The following is an 18,322-nucleotide window of genomic DNA, read 5'->3' as shown; positions in this document are numbered from 1 at the left end:
GCGCCCCGGAGCACAGTGGAGGACACTACCTAAACAGGAAGGGCTACCACTCAGTGGTCCTCCAGGCCTTGGTGGACAGCCGGGGCCATTTCCTGGACATTTATGTGGGCTGGCCTGGCAGCACCCACGACGCCCGGGTATTCTGGAACTCGGGCCTGTGCCGCCGGCTGGAGGCAGGGACCTACATCCCCCAGCGGGAGATCCCTGTGGGGGACACCACCATGCCCCTCTGCGTCATCGCAGATGCGGCATACCCACTCCGGCCCTGGCTCATGCACCCGTACACGGGCCATCCATCTGCCAGCCAGGAGCGCTTCAACCAGTGCCTGAACCACGCGCGCCAGGTGGTGGAGCGCACATTTGGCCGCCTCAAAGTGCGCTGGAGGTGTCTCCTCACCCGCCTTAATGCGGGCCCCACCAACATCCCCCAGATTGTGGGCGCATGTAGCGCCCTCCACAACCTGGTGGAGAGCAAGGGGGAGGCCTTCTTTCAGGGCTGGGCTGTGGAGGCCGGCAGGGCCAATGTGCAGCCACCCGCTGCCCCCAGTCGCCAGGTGGACCCCGAAGGGACCGGGGTCCGGTAGGCCCTGCGGGCCCAGTTCGATGAGGCCGTGGGGTGAACGCTGGCAGGCCCCCCACTGCCCCCCCATCCTCCACAACACTCCCTGCCCCTACGCCCACACCACAGAGCACCCAAGAGCCGCCCCCCCCGACTTTTCTTGTAAAAATAAAAGCAGACAGTTGTTCGTCAACTCATATATCTTTAGAACTCTTATTATTATTATCAACAAGACTAACTAACTATGTACAGGGAAATTCTAACTTAATAAATATATATACATTATAAAAATAGGGATAACATGAAAGGGGAAGACAAGGAAGGGGAGAAGTATTTACATGGGGGGGTAAGGATCACCATGGTAACAGGGGTCAAATATACAAACTATTTACAGCAAAGTAACTTAAAAACTGGGGGGAATATATACAAAGGGGGAGGGAGGGCACATCCTGGGCCCCACGCCCCTGAAGTCCAGTGCTGGGAGTGGGCGGCCGGGATGCCCGCCTCGGCCTCAGCCCTGGCCGGGGCTGGCTGGGGGCTGGGCAGACCGGGAGATACGGCCGGTGAGTGTCAGCTGGCCCCAGGTCCCCCTTGGCGGAAGGGCCCTCGGTGGCGGGTGGTGGTGCAACGGCGGACGGCGCAGCGGCTGGAGCAGCAGGTGGAGCAGGCAGGGCAGGCGCTGCGGCGGCCGGCGCGGCATGGGGGGCCAGGGAGTCCGCGATACGGTTGAGAGTATACATGTAGGCCCCCTATGCCTCCTGGCGCCAGGCCAGCGCCCGCTTCTGCAGCTGGAGGCGGTGTTCCTCCACCCACAGCCACTGCTCGGCAACCTCCAGCTGCCGACAGTGGAGGGCCAGCAGCTGGGGGTCCGTCACCGTCGGCTGCTGGTGCTGGGTCCGCCATCTTCCCCGCCGTGGGGCTGGTCGGTCCTCCGCCGAGGGGCTGGCCTGGAGTGATGGCCCTGGAGGGCTGTCTGGGACCACTGACGCCTCGCCGGCACTCTCTGGTCCTTCCGATGGTGCAGCTGCGGAACACAGGAGGGGGGGAAGAAGAGTGGAGACAGCCGTTAGTGTGGGCCCCGAGCCGTGGCCCTTGTCCCCCCACCCCTCTGCTGCAGGTTCCCCATCCCCGTCCCCGGGAGATGCTACTGTAATGGGGTTCAGGGATCCCCCCTGCACTGCACTCCGTCTGCTGGCAGGAGTGACTCTCATTCAGAAGGTACAACAGGAGGTTTATTAGACAACAGATGCCCAGTTCCTCACAGAAGCGACAGTACAGCAGTCAGAGACAGTCCTTCCAACCCGTCCTGGGGAGAAGACCCCGAGGGGTGCCCCTCTGGGGTGTAGCTTTCCCCCTCCTCAGGCTGGCTGCTTTCCTGCTCTCCCTTCCCCTAGCCTCTAACTGCCACCCCCCATTCAAACCCAGCTCGGCTCCTCCCTCCTCTTTGTTCAGGGCAGAGGTGTTACCTGCCAGTTGTAGCCCCAGGATCATCCTTAGCCGCTGGGAGCTATTCAGCTTGTTTCTCATATCTAGCCTGAGTCTCGCATTTGCACTCCCCCCACTCCATCACATGCTGCTGCTGCTGCTGGGTGTCCCACCCCCTCCTCCCGGGGGACCATAGAGGTTCCGCTCCCCCCAGCCCTGGGGATGGGGCATGGCACTGTCGTTCTAGGGGGGGCAGGGGCTGATGCACTCTTCTGAGGGACATGCCACTGCTGTCCTTGGAGCCATGGTCATCTGGGCATGTGGAGGGCCCTGGTCATATCTATTACCCCCGCCCCTCAACCCCGGGGGTGTGCACCAGGGGGTGTACATACCTGACGGTCCACTCCCACGGTCGGGGGACACCCGGGGGGCGGACACCCGGCTGGAGCTCCGCGATGGGATAGCGATCCTCAGGCCGGCGTCACTCGAGGAGGTCCCTCTCCTTCTCCTCCTCCTCCGGTGCCCCGGGGGGGCCCCCGGGGTGCAGGGCTTGCCTCCGGGGTGGACTCCACCTCCGGGGCCTGCTGGGGCTCCTCAGCTGAGGTATCAAGAGTGGCTGGAGGGGAGGTGGTGTGCTGGGGGCCCAGGATGTCCCTGAGCTCCCTGTAAAAGGGGCAAGTGACGGGGGCGGCCCCAGATCGGCCAGCCGCATCCCGGGTCTGGGTGTAACCCTGACGCAGCTCCTTCACTTTACTCCGGACATGATCCGGAGTGCGGGCAGGGTGACCCCAGGCGGCCAGGCCCTTGGCCAGCCGAGTGAACGCATCTGTGTTCCGCCTCTTGCTCCCCATTACCTGGAGCACCTCCTCCTCGCTCCAGAGCCCCAGCAGGTCCCGAAGCTCAGCCTCCGTCCAGGAGGGGCCCTGCTGCCACTTCCCCACCTGGCTGCTGGGCTGTGAGCCCTGGCTCCCCTTGGGGGGGGTCCCCTGGGGGCGCTTGAGGGGGCTGCCATGCGGTCATCGCAGCTGGGGTGGGTGTCTGTGGCGCTCAGAGACATGAAGGCTGGCCGCATGTCTGGGCTGCCGCCTGCACATTCTCTCAGCTTCCTGCACAGGAAGGGAGGGGGCGGGGAGCTTTAAGGGGCCGCTCCACGCGGCCACCATCGAGCTCAGGGGCTGGAGATGGCCGCCATGGAGGACCCCACAATTTCGATGTTGCGGGACGTGCAACGACCACGTTCCCTACTTCAACGTTGAACGTCGAAGTAGGGCGCTATTCCCATCCTCTCATGGGGTTAGTGACTTCGACGTCTCGCCGCCTAACGTCGATGTTAACTTCAAAATAGTGCCCAACACATGTAGCCGTGACGGGTGCTATTTTGAAGTTGGTGCTGCTACCTCGAAGTAGCGTGCACATGTAGACACGGCTTTGATGACACAGCAAAGGTGTAGGATGCGTTCCTAAAAGACTATTTTAGGAAGCCGTCCAAAATATGAAAAAGTTCAAGTCATAGGGCTATGCCTCACAATCAGTATTTTTTTTACCAATAACTTGTCTTACCTGTAAAATTTCCTGCCTGGCAAACCAAGAGGATCAGTGAAAGCTCTTTCCACAAACATCAGCTGATCATTCATGAGTCGAACAGCAAGTGGACTGTGGGGAGATGAAGACAACCATTGCATAAAACAACAAGGCACAAAAATGTATGATCTACATGGTATTCTAATAGAGCTGGTTGGGGATTTTTCAACATTGCATCTTAAAGCAGAAAATACTCAGAGGAAACCAATGCTGCTTCTGGGAACATACTGGCTTTGACGAAACTTTCATAAAGAAATGTTTTTCAGGTGACGTTTTGTTAAAAACAAGAGAAGGAGACACCTTTAAACCCCAGAATAAGCAATGGAGTGGTGGTGAGAGCACTCACCTGGGATATGGAAAACCTGGGTTGAAGTTCCTGCTCCAGGTTAGGCAGAGCAGGGACTTTAGCCAGTTCTCTCACTTTCCAGGTGAACTACCACTCTACTGGCTTTTCCTTAAAAAAACATCAAAAGGTCTCAGTTTCATCCTGTTGCAGAACAATAAAAATTTGTGAACACTCAATAATATTCCTGGGATAGGAAAATCATTGCCAACCCCATTCTAGTTTACAAAATACTATAAAATATCAAATAGTTAACCCTCCCTATGCACCTGACCAGGCTGACAAATATGATATAACTGAGGAAAATGACAGACAGGGCCTACATGCCTTGCCCAGGGCTACAGCGAAGATGAATTCTAATCACAGTTTAGAAAGAAAAGTTACTCACCTGTAGTAACAATGGTTCTTCGAGATGTGTCCCCGTGGGTGCTCCACAATAGGTGTCGGGCTCGCCCGGCACCGCAGATCGGAAATCTTCCAGCAGTTTCTCCTGGATAGCGCATGCGCCGGCGCGCGCCGCCCCCCTGCGCGCCCCCGGCCACGTGCACGATCCTGTCCCCGCCAGTTCCTTGACCAACCGCCTCGGATGTTCCTGAAAAACACTAGACAGAGATCCGAAGCGGGGAGGATGGCCGGGTGGTGGAGCACCCACGGGGACACATCTCGAAGAACCATCGTTACTACAGGTGAGTAACTTCTCTTTCTTCTTCGAGTGGTCCCCGTGGGTGCTCCACAATAGGTGACTACCCAGCAGTAACCCAAGTAAGGAGGTGGGTAATCGGTTTATGTGCAGCTTGCCCCGAGAGGACTGCTGTCGACAGACGGGTATCCTCTTAGAATACCCGAGGCAGGGCATAATGCTTGGCGAAGGTGTCATAGGATGACCAGGTCGCCGCTCTACAGATGTCTGTTAACGCGATGCCCTTGAAGAAGGCTGTTGACGCCGCCACCGCCCTGGTGGAGTGAGCCCTGGGCGGGGCCAGCAAAGGAGTCTTTCGAAGTTTGAAGCACATTTTTATACAGGACACAATGTGCTTTGCGATTCTCCGAGAAGAGAGACCTTCTCCTTTTGACCCGGGAGCAAGAGAGACTAGAAGCCTGTCCATTTTCCGGAAGGACTTAGTTCTGTCTGTGTAGATGGCCAACGCCCTCCTCATACCTAGGAGATGCAGGCGTGCCTCCTTGCCGGAGCTGTGAGACTTCGGGTAAAACGAGGGTAAAACTATTGGCTCGTTAAGATTGGACTCCGAAGAGACTTTTGGAACAAAGGCTGGGCGCAGCCTTAAGGTTACCGCCTCCTTTGAGAATACTGTGCAGCGCGGCATTGCCATCACTGCCGCGAGCTCACTCACCCTGCGGGCTGACGTAGTTGCAAGGAGGAAGGTTGTTTTTATCGTAAGGAGACGTATGGGAACTGTGACTAATGGGTCAAAAAGGTGGACCCGATAGCGTGCTGAGCACCAAGTCCAAATTCCACGATAGTGGAAGCAGTTTCCGAGGGGGGGTACAGGTTTACCAGACCCTTCAAGAACCTGGTAACGATAGGATGGGCGAATACCGTGGGCCCTTCCTCTGTATACCGAAAGACTGATATAGCGGCGAGGTGGACCTTTAGCGAGGATAGAGAAAGCCCGCCTCTCTTGAGGTCCAATAAGTATTCTAGTATTACAGGTATAGGAACATCAAGGGGAGCTAACTGCTTGGCGGAACACCAGGCTGTGAATCGAGTCCATTTCTGCTTGTAAGTCCTCCTGGTGGAGGTCCTTCGGCTACATTCCAGGACTACTTGTGCTCCCTCCGTACATGTGCTCTTTAAGGAGCTGAGCCATGGATTAGCCATGCTTGTAGGTGCAGACCCTGAGGGTGCGGGTGCACTATGGACCCTTGAGCCCGCATGAGTAAGCCCAGCGCCACCGGTAGAGGGAGCGGTGGGCGGTCCGACATGCGCAGAAGCAAGGGAAACCATTGCTGCCAATCCCAAGCAGGACTATGAGTATCATGCGAGCTCTCTCCCTTCTGGCTTTGTGCAAGACCTTGCGGGTAAGCGCTGCAGGGGAAACGCGTAAAGTAGGGAGCCCTTCCATGAAAACATGACCAGGGACTCCCGCCCCACTCCTGCCCTGGAGCAGTACTGGGGACATTTTTTTTTTTTTGTTATACTGGGTGGCAAACAGATCGATCTGGGGAAAACCCCCATGTACGAAGAATGCGCTGTAGCAGATCGGAGCGGATCTGCCATTCATGCATGATTGCGAAGCGCCTGCTCAGCTGATCTGCATTCACGTTGTGAGCGCCCGGCAAGTACGAGGCTTTCGACGTTATGTTATTGGCAATGCACCGATTCCATAATCGGAAGTGCTTCCGCACATAGGGCACGGGATCGTGCTCCTCCTTGTCGATTGATGTAGAAACATAGTGGAGGTATTGTCGGTATTGAATCCCGACTACTTTGCCATGTAGGTAATCTCGAAAATGTTTGCAGGCGTTGAACACTGCTCTGAGCTCCAGTATGGATATGTGCAGTGTCTGTTCCGCAGGGGACCATAACCCTTGCATTACCTTGTCGCCGATGTGCGCTCCCCATCCCATGTGGGAGGCGTTGGTAGTAAGAAAAATAGAAATTTGTGGTTGGTGAAAAGGCACCCCCACCAGCAGATTCTTGGGGTTTTCCCACCACGCCAGGGATCTGCGCACCTCTGCTGTGGGCGACACCACCCTGTGGACAGTGTGGGATGCCGGTTTATAAACTCTCGCCAGCCAATGCTACAGGCTTGACATGTGCAACCTGGCATTCCGTACCACAAATGTTGCTGCCACCATGTGGCCCAGCAGCCGTAGGCACGTTAAGACCAGCACCGTGGGGCTGTATGTAATGACTTGCACCAGCGAACTGATTGCGCGGAAGCGGGCGTTGGGTAGGTACACCCTTGCTGTGACAGAGTTTATGCGTGCCCCTATGAACTCTGTATGTTGTGTGGGTTCGGACTTTGACTTTGCGAGTTTGATAACTAGGCCCAGCGAAGAAACGTGTCTGCTGTGACGCGTATCATGAGTGAGACCTCTGCCTTCGAGGTCCCTTTTAGCAGGCAGTCGCCCAGATATGGGAAAAATAAACACCCCGTCTGTGCAGGTAGGCTGACACCACTGCCAGGGTTTTGGTAAAGACTCTGGGGGCCGAGGAGAGGCCAAACGGAAGAACCCTGTGCTGGAAGCGCTCCTGGCCGACCGTGAAGCGGAGGAAGTGTCTGTGTGCCGGGTGGATTGTTATACGAAAGTAAGCATCTCGTAAGTCGAGTGCTGCAACCCAGTCTCCATCGTCCAGTGCCGTGAGTATCAAGGCAACTGTGATCATCCGAAACCGTTGCTTGCGCAAGTAACGGTTGAGGCCCCGAAGATCCAAGATGGGCCTCCGGTGTCCTGTTTTCCTCCCTGGTAGGAAGTAGTGTGAATAGAAACCTTCCCCTGGAATTATTCCGGCACTCTTTCCACCGCCCTTATGAACATAAGGTGAGTCACCTTCTGCTTGAGCCTCGCCTCGTGGCAGTGTCCCTGAGGTAACGCCTGGTGGGAGGCTTTGTCGGTGGAAGCGACTGGGAGGGGATCGCGTAACCCAGGGCTATGATCTCCAGCACCCATATGTCTGTGGTGATCTTTTGCCGTTGGGAGTGGAACGGTCTGAGGCAATGATGGAACATGAGATGGGAGTGGCACTGAGCGAGGGTATTGATAGTGCAGCTCCCAACATACCCATCAAACTTGTTGCCTTTGGGCCTGACCCGAGGGCGTACGGCTTTGTTGAGAACGTCGCCTAGGAGTTCTGTACTGTTGCCGCTATTGATAGCGCCCTTGGCCGTAGCCCCGTTGATATTGAGCACGCTGTGGTTGTAAGCGTAGCGTCTTTGCTGAGGATAAAATTTTTCCCTCCTGTATGGGGAAGTATAAATGCCCGAGGTTCTACGTGTAGCTCTCGAGTCCTTACTGGAGTGAGGGACCGAGTCGGCTGAGTCTGCAAACAACTTTTGTGTATCAAAGGGAAGGTCCACGATCTTCGCCTGTAGTTCCCTCGAGATACCCGATGTCTGGGGCCAGGATTCTCTACGCATGACCACTGCTGTAGCCGTTGAACGTACTGCCGTGTCCGCCACATCCAGGACAATCTGGACTCCCGTCCGCGATGCTGCGTAGCCCTCTTGAACAATAGCCTTTAACACCGGCTTTTTATCTTCCGGAAGTGGATCCATGAGGGGAGTAAGCCTGGAGTAATTATCAAAATTATGGTTTGCTAGGTGTGCCCATAATTTGCCACTCTCAATAGCAGGATAGGAGAGGAATATACCTTCCTGCCAAACAGCTCTAGCTTCTTAGCATCTTTGTCCGATCCCCCGATTTGTACTGAGAAGCCTTTGACCTCTGCTGGGATGACCCGACCACCAAAGAATTTGGTTGTGGGTGACTGAAGAGGAACTCCATGCCCTTTGCCGGGACGAAGTATTTCTTATCCACTCTCTTGTTCGTAGGCAGAACAGAGGCCGGAGTCTGCCATATAGTAGTGGCTGACTCCAGAATGGCTTCGTCCAGCGGAATAGAAATTTTGGATGAAGCCGGGGGTTTCAAATTTTTCAGGAGTTTGTGATGTTTCTCCTGCACCTCTGCCATTTGAATGTCTTGCGTGAAAGCCACCCTTTTAAACAGCTCCTGAAAACTGTTTAAGGTCATCCGGGGGAGAGACATCCCCAGGGGCCACGGCCTCATCTGGGGAGGATGAGGAGGAACCACTAAGGTAAACCTCCCTTGAACCCTCGGGTTCCTGCGGTCGATGATACACTTGCTCGCTGGAGGATTGTGAAGGAAAGTCTCGGGGTTCTAAAATTAACTCCCCTTGAGACAACTGTGTTTCCGTTCCCGATCGGGAGTGCCCACGGGGTATTGAGCAGCCGAGGGGGCACCTGCCCCTGGGTGTAGGTCTGTGGTTTGTCTGTGTCCAGCATGATAAGGATGACCATGGCAGCATGGGCAAGGGTCCGGGGATGGAGACCTGGACCACTCACGGGGTGTGTACCCCCGATGTCTGGGAAAGCGAGACCTCCGCGACAACACAGATAGAGGTGAAAATGCCTTGTGATAGTACTCCAGGGGATCCAATCCCAGAAACGGTGAAGGTGGCCCAAGCCATGGTGACATTGGTTGGAGGAACGGAGAAGGAGGTTTTTTTTTTTTTTGTTTCTTTTTTCTGGATGGGCCGGTGGAGACACAGGCCTTCGGTGCGGCGTGTGTATCACAGGGGGAGGGCTTGGTGCTAACAGCAGCACAGCCCTGTCCAGAGATGGACTGCGGTGCTGGGTTTTTGATGTTGCCTTGCCCCTCCGCTGCAGGGCCAGCACCGCCCCCTCCCGTGCCGGGGATCTCAGCCCTGCTGTCAGTGTCGCACTCGGCACTGTCAGCTGCGGTGCCACACGGGTATCCCCCTCCAGTGCCTGCAGGCTCCGTGCCTGGCGTCCCTGCACCGCTGGTGCCGCGGGGGTCTGTGCCGCCTGTGGCAGTGCCGCCGGTTCCGGCGCTTGCCTGGCTGAAGCTCTAGGCACCGCGCGTGCCGGCTGTTGTATAACCGGAGGCTCAGCCTCTGCCACGTGTGCTGCCGCGCTGCCGCTTGCCTGAGTATGCGGCTGGTGGCTGTGTGCTCCACTCGTCCTGCTCGCTGCAAACGCACGGCAAGGATCGAGCCAGGGAGAGTTTCCTCCATTTCTGCACTGAGGGGGTCAGAGAAAAAACTGCCCTCCTCTTATGCAACCCAGCAGGCCGTTCTGGGTGAGGCTTCTCCGGCAAGGTAGCCTGGAATTCCCCCAGGCATCGGATGCCTTCGCTATACCCCACGGAGGCCGGCATAGCTTCACGGCATGACTCCTGCTTTGTAAAACCTGAAGAGGCCATTGCAGTGAGTCCTTTATTGTTAATAGGGTACTTAGCACTTAATCCGTGCCTTTCCACCCCAAAGAGTGATCACTGGCCTGCGGCAGCGGGCGGCCTAAATGGCCTTCATGTCCGCTCTTCTCTTCTCTGCTCCTCTCTGTTTCCTTTTTTTTTTTTTTTTGATGATATTCTCTTTGTCTTTGCTTTCTCTCCTTTTTTTTTTTTTTTTTTGTTTAATAACCGAAAACAACAAATTACACATGGAAAAAAACCACTAAGTAATCTGACTCTGGCCTTAGCCTGAGTGGATTACGTCTGCAGCTGATGGCGGTTGAGAAGGAACTGGCGGGGACCGGATCGTGCACGCAGCCGGGGGCGTGCAGGGGGTTGGCGCACACGGGCACATGCATGATCCAGGAGAAACTGCTGGAAGATTTCCGATCTGCGGCGCCGGCAAGCCCGACACCTATTGTGGAGCACCCACGGGGACCACTCAAAGAAGAACCTAAGAGTTCCTGGCTCATCACCGTGTGCTCCAACAGATCATGTGGTTTTTCAAACAAGGATTGTTAGTTCCAGAAGATGCTGCTTCTGATGATTACTCGTCACAGAAACTTGGAGGATAAAACTGCACATTGGACTTGGGGAACTTTCTGTTATATAAACCGCATATTGGGAGGCCACCCTTTTGAGAGCAGTGGAAAGCTGTGTTTTACGAAATATTAGAAAGAGACTGCCAAAGAAAGAGAATCAGGTTTTCATTGATCGCTGCTTCTTTACATGAAGAATATGTTCATTACATAAGATTTTTCACGGAAATTATCACAAAGCTCGTACTGTTCATTAGTGAGTGTGCTAAAGAAACAGGATGTGTTGCATTCCAAATCCTGTACTCCTCACTCAGACATAAGTCTCATTGATTTCAAAGTGAGTTTTTTCTGATCAAGGCCTCATTCAGGACTGTAGGACTTGGTCCTCATCAAAGTTGAAGAGCATGGGCCTGGGTGAATTTGCCACTGTTTTTTTTTTTTTAAAACTTACTCATTAATATCAACCTCTTTAAGTCTTCTGTGAAAATCTGCAGCAGCTTTTGTGAAATTGACCACCGCAGAAAAAAGAGGACCTAGAAATAGAAAGACCTTTTTTACTTCAACTTCACACCAAGAGCCTGAAACAAAACACATTTCACTTACTGAGGAAAGCCATGTATTTTATTTTTATTTACTAACTTGATGAGAAATCCTTAGCTTCCTCATTACTTCTGTATCTGACTTTTAAAGGGCTGCAGTGCCCTCTCATACCATGCTGAGGAAGATTGTCTAAAAAATTATCTACTAAGAGGCATTACAATAGTATTTAATGTAAATCAGCTGAAAGTATTTCTGGAGAACCTGTTGCAAAGAGAAAATCTGAAATTGGAGTGGATGGAGAGGAAGAAAATGCTGGATTTGCATTTCTTAATTTTACTGCAGAGGTTATGTGAAGAAACTTGAGGTGTCAAATTTCTAGAACTTCTTCCTGCCTGTGCAAGGTTTCCGCTTTTTCTACCTTAGGAGATTCTCCACATCCTTTGTTTGTTTTATGTGAGTTCTTTCTCCATCCATATCAAGACAAATCTGGTGTAGTGAGATCACATGAGGCAAAATGGGGAATTCTCCATACCAAGGCACAGGATGGTGATAAAAACATTCTATAGTTGCTACTCAGGACTTAGATTATTTCTCATTATGTGCGAGCCCAGACCCAGAGCCCAGATCACTGTAGTTGCAGAATACACATACACCCCCAAACTCATCCTCACTTGTTGCTTGGTAACACATCAAGCCCTTTTAGCAGCTACTGGTAACAGTCCCTGTGGATCTGAGCTTTGTGCCATACAGGGCAGTCACAGCCCTTGGTCAGAGCTACAGTTCCACTGAAGCCAGTGTGGACAGGACTTTGATAATAGTGTCAATTTGATTTCTACAGCTAATTTTCCTAACCCCCCCCCCGCCCACCCTCCACTCCCTGCCACCCCCATCCCCAATTATTTTGGATCACTGAGCAACAGAGGGTAAGTTGCAAAGAGGGGAAATTTCAGAATGCTGCAAAAAATACAGGTTCTGTAGGCAAAGGGAAGCTTTGGAGTATTTCACATTTAACCATATGTTTCAGAAAGCCCTGTCTAAGCTAAAGCAGCATTCTCCTCTCCCACTGTTTATATCAAGAGACTTGAATCATCCCCCTAAGTTCAAGTCTCTGTGTTTGTCTGCCTCTTTGCACTGAATGTGTATCCATGCAAGGACAAAGTTTAGCCAATGGAGACATACCATTTTTCACAAGCAGGAGATGACTGAAGAGCAAAAAGGTCTTGGGAAATATACAAGTGTGTTTATCACAAACAAAGCCAGTGTTGCTAACTTGTTAAAAAATCATGTTTACAATATTTACAATATTTCTGGTTTAAGCTCCACTTTCTAGAATCATGTAATTATAAGAAAAAAAATTGGTTTGGAAAAAAGGTTTCTAGCCCTCATTTTTGCAGAGGAAAGCTCAAAAACCTGAACCCAAAAGGCAAATAAGCTCAAATTATTTTTTCAAATAATTATTTTAAGTCAATCCTATGATTTCACTGGGCCTGAATCAGTGTTCCCTGTAGGGTGAGCGCTTCTGAAAACCTGGGTAACACAAGAACCATTATTTTTCCCTCCGTGGAATTCTAACTGATGCACTCAGGATACACAAATGTTTAATGTCTGCATGGTAATTACTCACCAAATGACACTCCATAAGTCTCTACCTGTCCTTCATGTTTCTTGGACAAATTATAGATCCTATCTGCATATTTTCTTAAAGCTTCTCCATAATCTTGGCAGTTGAAAGGAATGACCTGGGAGTCGGCAAGTTCATACACCAGTCCTCCTCGTAACTGGGCAACAGCAAGCTGTTTCATGAACGTAGGGTCATAAAATCGTTCTACTAACTCAAAGGTCTCATATGTGGTGTGGTAAACTGGGTAATTGCTGAATTTGTCGGCTCTCTGAAAGAGAATATATGTCTCAGATGTTCTAAATGAAGTGACTCTGAGGGATGAAATTGGTCAGACAATAGCCAACCTAAATCATCACGACTTCCACATCAGGATAGCTCTTTCCTAGACCCAAATGAATTACTGTCCCTATTCCTGTTTGAGTGTGGTTCCTACGAGGCAAAAACAATCCAAATCCAGGGAGTACTTTGGAAGAATAAATGAATTTAATAATTTTTACTTTCTCTCTTTGGTGGCTCGAAAGATGCTCTATCCTGAGCTCCACTACCACTGATTCATTGCCAATAAAGCAGAACAATCTAGTAGCACAAGTGCAAAACAGTAGTTCCACTGCATCTTGTGGTAGTTCAGCCACCACCTACATGTCTTCCCTCATTTCGTCATCTTGTCACAGACTACAATCTACCCATTCTCTATTCTTGTGTTCTTTTCTTGTACCCTCCACTGTGAGCTTTTGTTCATCCAGGCTTCTATCCTTAGAAATGACTTCTGCTTTTTAGGTGCTAAGTTGCCTTTCTCCTTGAAATGCATACTTCCTCTGCCCCCCACCCCAAAACTAGCCTCCATTGCTAACCTCTTTCTAACTTTGATCTCTTTACGAACAGTGTCTTTATCCCAATGGGTCGTGAATATTTTAAAACCATAGGTTAGCTCCTCAGATAAAGAGCTATGGCCTGATTGTTCACACCTTTTTCATCTAGTGTAACCATGTACATTTGTGATAAGTAGTATTTAAAAAACAAGCTCCAAGTCTGACTTGGAAGCCCTTCTTAGCCATTTTGCACATTTTAAAATGGCCATGGATGCAGAATGGTAAAGAATCAGGCCCCAAGTCTTCTGTATTCTGTAAAGCACCTGGCGCTCCACACATCATGATCCTAGAATCTTTAAAAGTACTGCAGTTCATATTGTTAGATATATCTCTTCTGCCTCTCAGCTTTGTTGTTTTCTCCACAAAAGCTCAGTTTTACTGAGTGTCTTCAGCCTGATCCATACTTAAAGAAATTGACTGACTAATCAATGTCTATAGGGAGTATGATAGTAGCATAGCCACGCCAGCAGTTAACTACCAGTATCCGTTTGGTTCATGTTGCCTTCCTGAATCAGTATGAGCTATTCAGTAGATATAAATGCTTTTTTATCAGTGTAATTCTGCCTATCCCTGGGGCAGAGAGCAAGAGAGGCAGTTTTCAGAACGCCAGTATGGTTAAAATCTTTTAGACAATGCTTCAGTCTTAAGTTCCAGTTGGCCTAGACACTGTGGCTATGGCTACAGAACAGGGCTTTTCCGGCAAAGAAGGGCTTTTGTCAGAAAAGCCCATGGAGCGTCTACACGCAAAATGTGCTTTGATGACAGTTTGTTGACAAAACCTTGCACATCCACTGCCAGTGTTATACCTCTCCCCATTCAGGTATAATGCCTCTTTCAACAGTGTTCTGTGGAGAAAACAGCCATGTATATGGTCTGGGACCCTTTTGTCGCCAGAGAGGGCTTCCAGTTCACAGGGCAGCCCTGTTTGCAGAGCTTCCTGTCAGCCATTCTGTCAAGAGAGGGCCAGGCAGTATGGCTGCTCTGTGTTGACAGAGTGGCTTACTCTGTCAATCTGCTTTTGTGTGTAGATGCAATTTGTCAACAGAAGTTTTGCCGGGAAATCCCTTCCAACAGTCATTTCTGTTAACGGATGCTTCTCATATAGACATAGCCTGTAGGACCTTGGCTGTTAAAGTGCAAATGAAACATCTGTAAACTGCTTTTAACATAAAACTGTAGGTTAAAGGAAAAATTGGCCAAGTCATTCTGTTACTGGGAAGAGGATTGCACAAGGTTTTTTTCATTAATGAGGCAACATGTCACTAGAACTAGAGAAAATACTACATGTAAAGGGACAGTGTAATATGTGTGGGACTGGCAGCTGTGCCAAGAAGCTGATCCTTCTTGCACTTCTTCATTGAGAGCCCTCTCTGTGTAAATATAAGTTTTAGATGAATATGCACTTCACCAGCTTGCATGAATTTATTCTTCCATGTTTTGTTTCGTCACAGATTCAAAAATTACATTTCTTTGCTCATAGGACAAACACTTCGAAACATTTTTTAAAAAATTGTTGTTAAACACAGTAAGGTTCCTACATTTGCAAACAATGTTCACAAATTCAATTATCTGTGAGTGGCTGCAGGGCGGGGAGCACCCTCACCACTTCCCAGGGACCCCAGGCAGGACCTCTGGCGGCTGCTGCAGCTTCCCTAGGGCTCCGGGGTCGGGAGCGCTGGCGGTTGCCATGGCTTCCCCGGGGTTCCAGGGCTGGAGCACAAGCAGCCACCACTTCCCTGTGGCTCTGAGCTCACCCCCCTATTCACGAAAATGAACATTCGCGAGGGTTCTGAATACTGAACCCTTGCAAATATTGTGCCCCTACTGTATGTCAACTGCATAGTAACTGTTCTCACAATAGAGGCAAACATTGGCATGAACTGCTTTGAGGAAATCTGAATGTCTTACCCTATTCTTGGTATAACGAACTCTGCCTGATGTGATTCCCAGCCGCTGAAAATAAGCTTCAAAATCACTGCCTGATCCCAGTTTGTTTATTCTACATGCAGGAAAGAAAAGGTATCAAACTAAGGGTACAGTTAGATCCAGCGTGCTTATGCAAGGTGTTACTAGTAGAGTTTCCAAAGTATTGTGGACAAGGCTTCTGACAAGTGAGGTCATAACTGTGCGGTCAGGCTATAAAGATGCAGAATATATCAGGAAAGGACACACACAGAGCCTGATGTGAGAGAGCTGCACAATGGCACTTGGGGCATCTTGGTGATCTCAAACATTAATAATCCACTGTTGACTGAAATCAATTGGGAGACTCTATATAAAGATGTGTTTATATGTCGCAGACCACTGTATAATCAGAGCCTTGCAAATAGTTTCCATTGCAGAAGAGAGTCACTGGCATTAAATACAAGTGACTAATGCCACCTGCTGGGCAGAAACAGCAACAGCAGAGGAAAGGAAAATGAGACTAGGGAAGAGAGAAAACATGACATTCTGGATCAGAGTTATTTATTTGTAATTACAGTAAACTCCTTCATATCCAGCAGCCCTGGGACAGAGAGGTTGCCAGACATTCAAATATTCTAGATGACAGAGAAGTGCACCTAGCAATGCACAACACTAAAGAAAACAAGATTAGATATTAAGAAACAAACATACTGTATTTATGGAAAACATAATTTACATTTACTTATGGTTAGAATGTCTGTTATTTGAGAATTCCGGATGATAGAATGCCAGTTAAGACAGAGTTTACTGTATACAGATAGTCCCTGACTTACGAACGGGTTACTTTCCAAACATGTGGTCGTAACCTGATTTGGTCATAAATCGGAAATACCCTTATACTGTAATCCCTCATGTACCTTGAATTTCGCGTAAGTCGGGGTGGGAGAAAGAGGGTTAAGCCTGTGGTGAGTTAGGGCAGCAGGAGTGGTGGGAGGGTGCAGCTGAGCTGGAGCTTGCAGGGGGCTGAACCCGGGCAGCAGGGGGCTGAACCCAGCCAGGGGGGTTGGAGCTGGGGCTGCGGGGGTGGTGGGTGGGGGGGGTTGGAGCTGGAGCCCCATGCGCAGGGGGTTGGAAACTCTGGGCACAGGTTGAAGCTGGGGCCCCACGTGCTAGGGAGTGTGAGCTGGGGCTGTGGGGGATTGAATGGGGTGAACCGGGATGGGAGGGTACAGCCTCATGCACCAGCTGACAGCTGGAGCCCCACGTGTGCGCTGGTGGTTGACAGCCCAGTGCATGCCAGGGGACGGGGATTGGTTAGCTGAGGACTGGGGTGTTGAGCCAGGTGTGGGGGGGTGGGATTGAACGGAAGTGAACTGGGGCAGGGGTGGGTTGAGCTGGCAAGAGGGATAGAGCCCCAGTACATGCCAACGGTGGCTAACAGCCAGAGCACCAAGTGCCAGCAGTGTGAGCTGTGGCTGTGGGAAGGAGGGGTTGAACAGGTGCACCAGGGTGGGGCGGTTGAGTGGAGGGGGGCTGGAAGCCAGAGCCCCAGACACAGGTTGAAGTTGGAGCCCCATGCATGGAGGGGGCATGAACTGGGGTCATAGGGGGATTCAGCCAGGTGTGGGAGGGGTTGAACAGGGATGCGCTGAGGCAGGGTGCTTGAGCGGAGACAGGTTGGAGTCCTGCATGTGCTCAGCCAGATGGTGGGGGTGGGTGATCTGGGGCCACACGGGGGTTGAGGTGGGGTTGGGTCTGGGTCTGCAGGGGTTGGGAATGGGTGTGGAGGGTTGGGGCATGGGAGTTGGAGATGGGTCCATGATAGTTGGAGGGAAGCCCCAGGCATGCCGCTGGAGCCCACCCCGGGGGAGGTGAGCTGGGGCATGCAGGGGAGGGAGAGTGAGCTGGAGGTATGTCGTAAGTACGAATGGTTGTAAGTCAATATGTTCGTTAAGTCGGGGACTGCCTGTACATGCTTCTAGGAAATTACATCCAACAAAGGGCAGCTCTTCAAGATGTTGAAGGCAATAAAACTATGTATATCAGTGAGAGAGCAGGGGCTGCAAGACAGCAGCAACAGACTTGGGACACATGAAACAGCAACAGGGGCCAGATTCCTTTTACCTTGCTGACGTAAATAGTCCCCATCTTGTGAGAAAAGATTTCAGCCTTGACAGGCAGAAACATGCAAACAGCTGCATAGTTTCCACAGGGATGTTTTAGTTTAGATAGCAAAAATTACTGCAAATTCAAAGAAAGTTAAGCATGCATTTGTATATATAATAGGTAGTCAACAGCATCCAAAAGGAATAAGCAGTACAAGAGCAACCCTCCCTCTTAACTACTGTTGCTGTTTCTTTTAAGAAGCCTTTGTTCATCCCAACAAGAATCTAGCAGTAGATTGTCTGCCAAAACGTTGTTATTATATATACTACTAGCAACTCACCCGCTAGCAGTTTTGTACCATCACTATTATGGGTAAAGATGTTTTTAAAAATAACAAGCAGTGATGCTTCTGAAACACTAAGGGACAACCCCTCCCCACCCCCAAATATACACCTTCATGAACTTGCCTGGGGTAACTGTTTTGTTCTGTTGATGGGTCCTTTTCAAGCCAGCTCTCATAGAGAGTCTTTCCTTCATAACCCTCGTCAGGGCTTGCAATCTGGGGAGACAAAGCACAAACTTGTACTGAAAGTGTTTCCACTTCCAGCTGAACTTTGTCAAGAGGAGATGCATAGTGTTCATCTGCTTTATTCATGACTTTGAATGTTAACACACGTGGCTTTACATGTGTCATTTACAATCTATGGGTCACACATACATCATACACTTGGGACAACTCAAAAGGGTGGGACTTCCTGACACCAGCCCAGTGTTGGTGCCAACCGGGGCACAGGCATCATTGATGCAAATGAAAGCAATAGTGAGGGTAGTTCTAACTTATGTTCATAGGACTATGATCGTTAAAGTTGCTCTGAG

The 18,322-nt window shown here is 50.8% G+C and overlaps 1 protein-coding gene across 2 annotated transcripts in view; it reads right to left on the bottom strand.

Moving 5' to 3' along the window:
• NAALAD2 (N-acetylated alpha-linked acidic dipeptidase 2) overlaps positions 1 to 18,322 on the bottom strand; it is a 64,927-nt gene that overhangs the window by 4,595 nt on the left and 42,010 nt on the right. The window contains exons 14-19 of one of the 2 annotated variants that reach the window (XR_012643920.1): positions 17,914 to 18,005; positions 15,344 to 15,434; positions 12,570 to 12,834; positions 10,857 to 10,938; positions 3,912 to 4,052; positions 3,545 to 3,637 (exon numbers count right to left, since the gene is read on the bottom strand). Coding sequence is in view for 1 of the 2 variants with exons in the window: in XM_074983970.1 (XP_074840071.1) it covers positions 3,545 to 3,637; positions 10,857 to 10,938; positions 12,570 to 12,834; positions 15,344 to 15,434; positions 17,914 to 18,005 (623 nt within the window). In the remaining variant the exon portion in view is untranslated. Of the gene's footprint in view, positions 1 to 3,544; positions 3,638 to 3,911; positions 4,053 to 10,856; positions 10,939 to 12,569; positions 12,835 to 15,343; positions 15,435 to 17,913; positions 18,006 to 18,322 lie in introns of those variants that run through there. The other variant, XM_074983970.1, reaches the window with a different exon arrangement.

The sequence above is a fragment of the Carettochelys insculpta genome, chromosome 1 (assembly GCF_033958435.1).
Source record: "Carettochelys insculpta isolate YL-2023 chromosome 1, ASM3395843v1, whole genome shotgun sequence".
Lineage (NCBI taxonomy): Eukaryota > Metazoa > Chordata > Testudines > Carettochelyidae > Carettochelys > Carettochelys insculpta.
The sequence above is the reverse complement of the archived record's forward strand: the minus strand, read 5'-3'. Positions and strand labels throughout refer to the sequence as shown.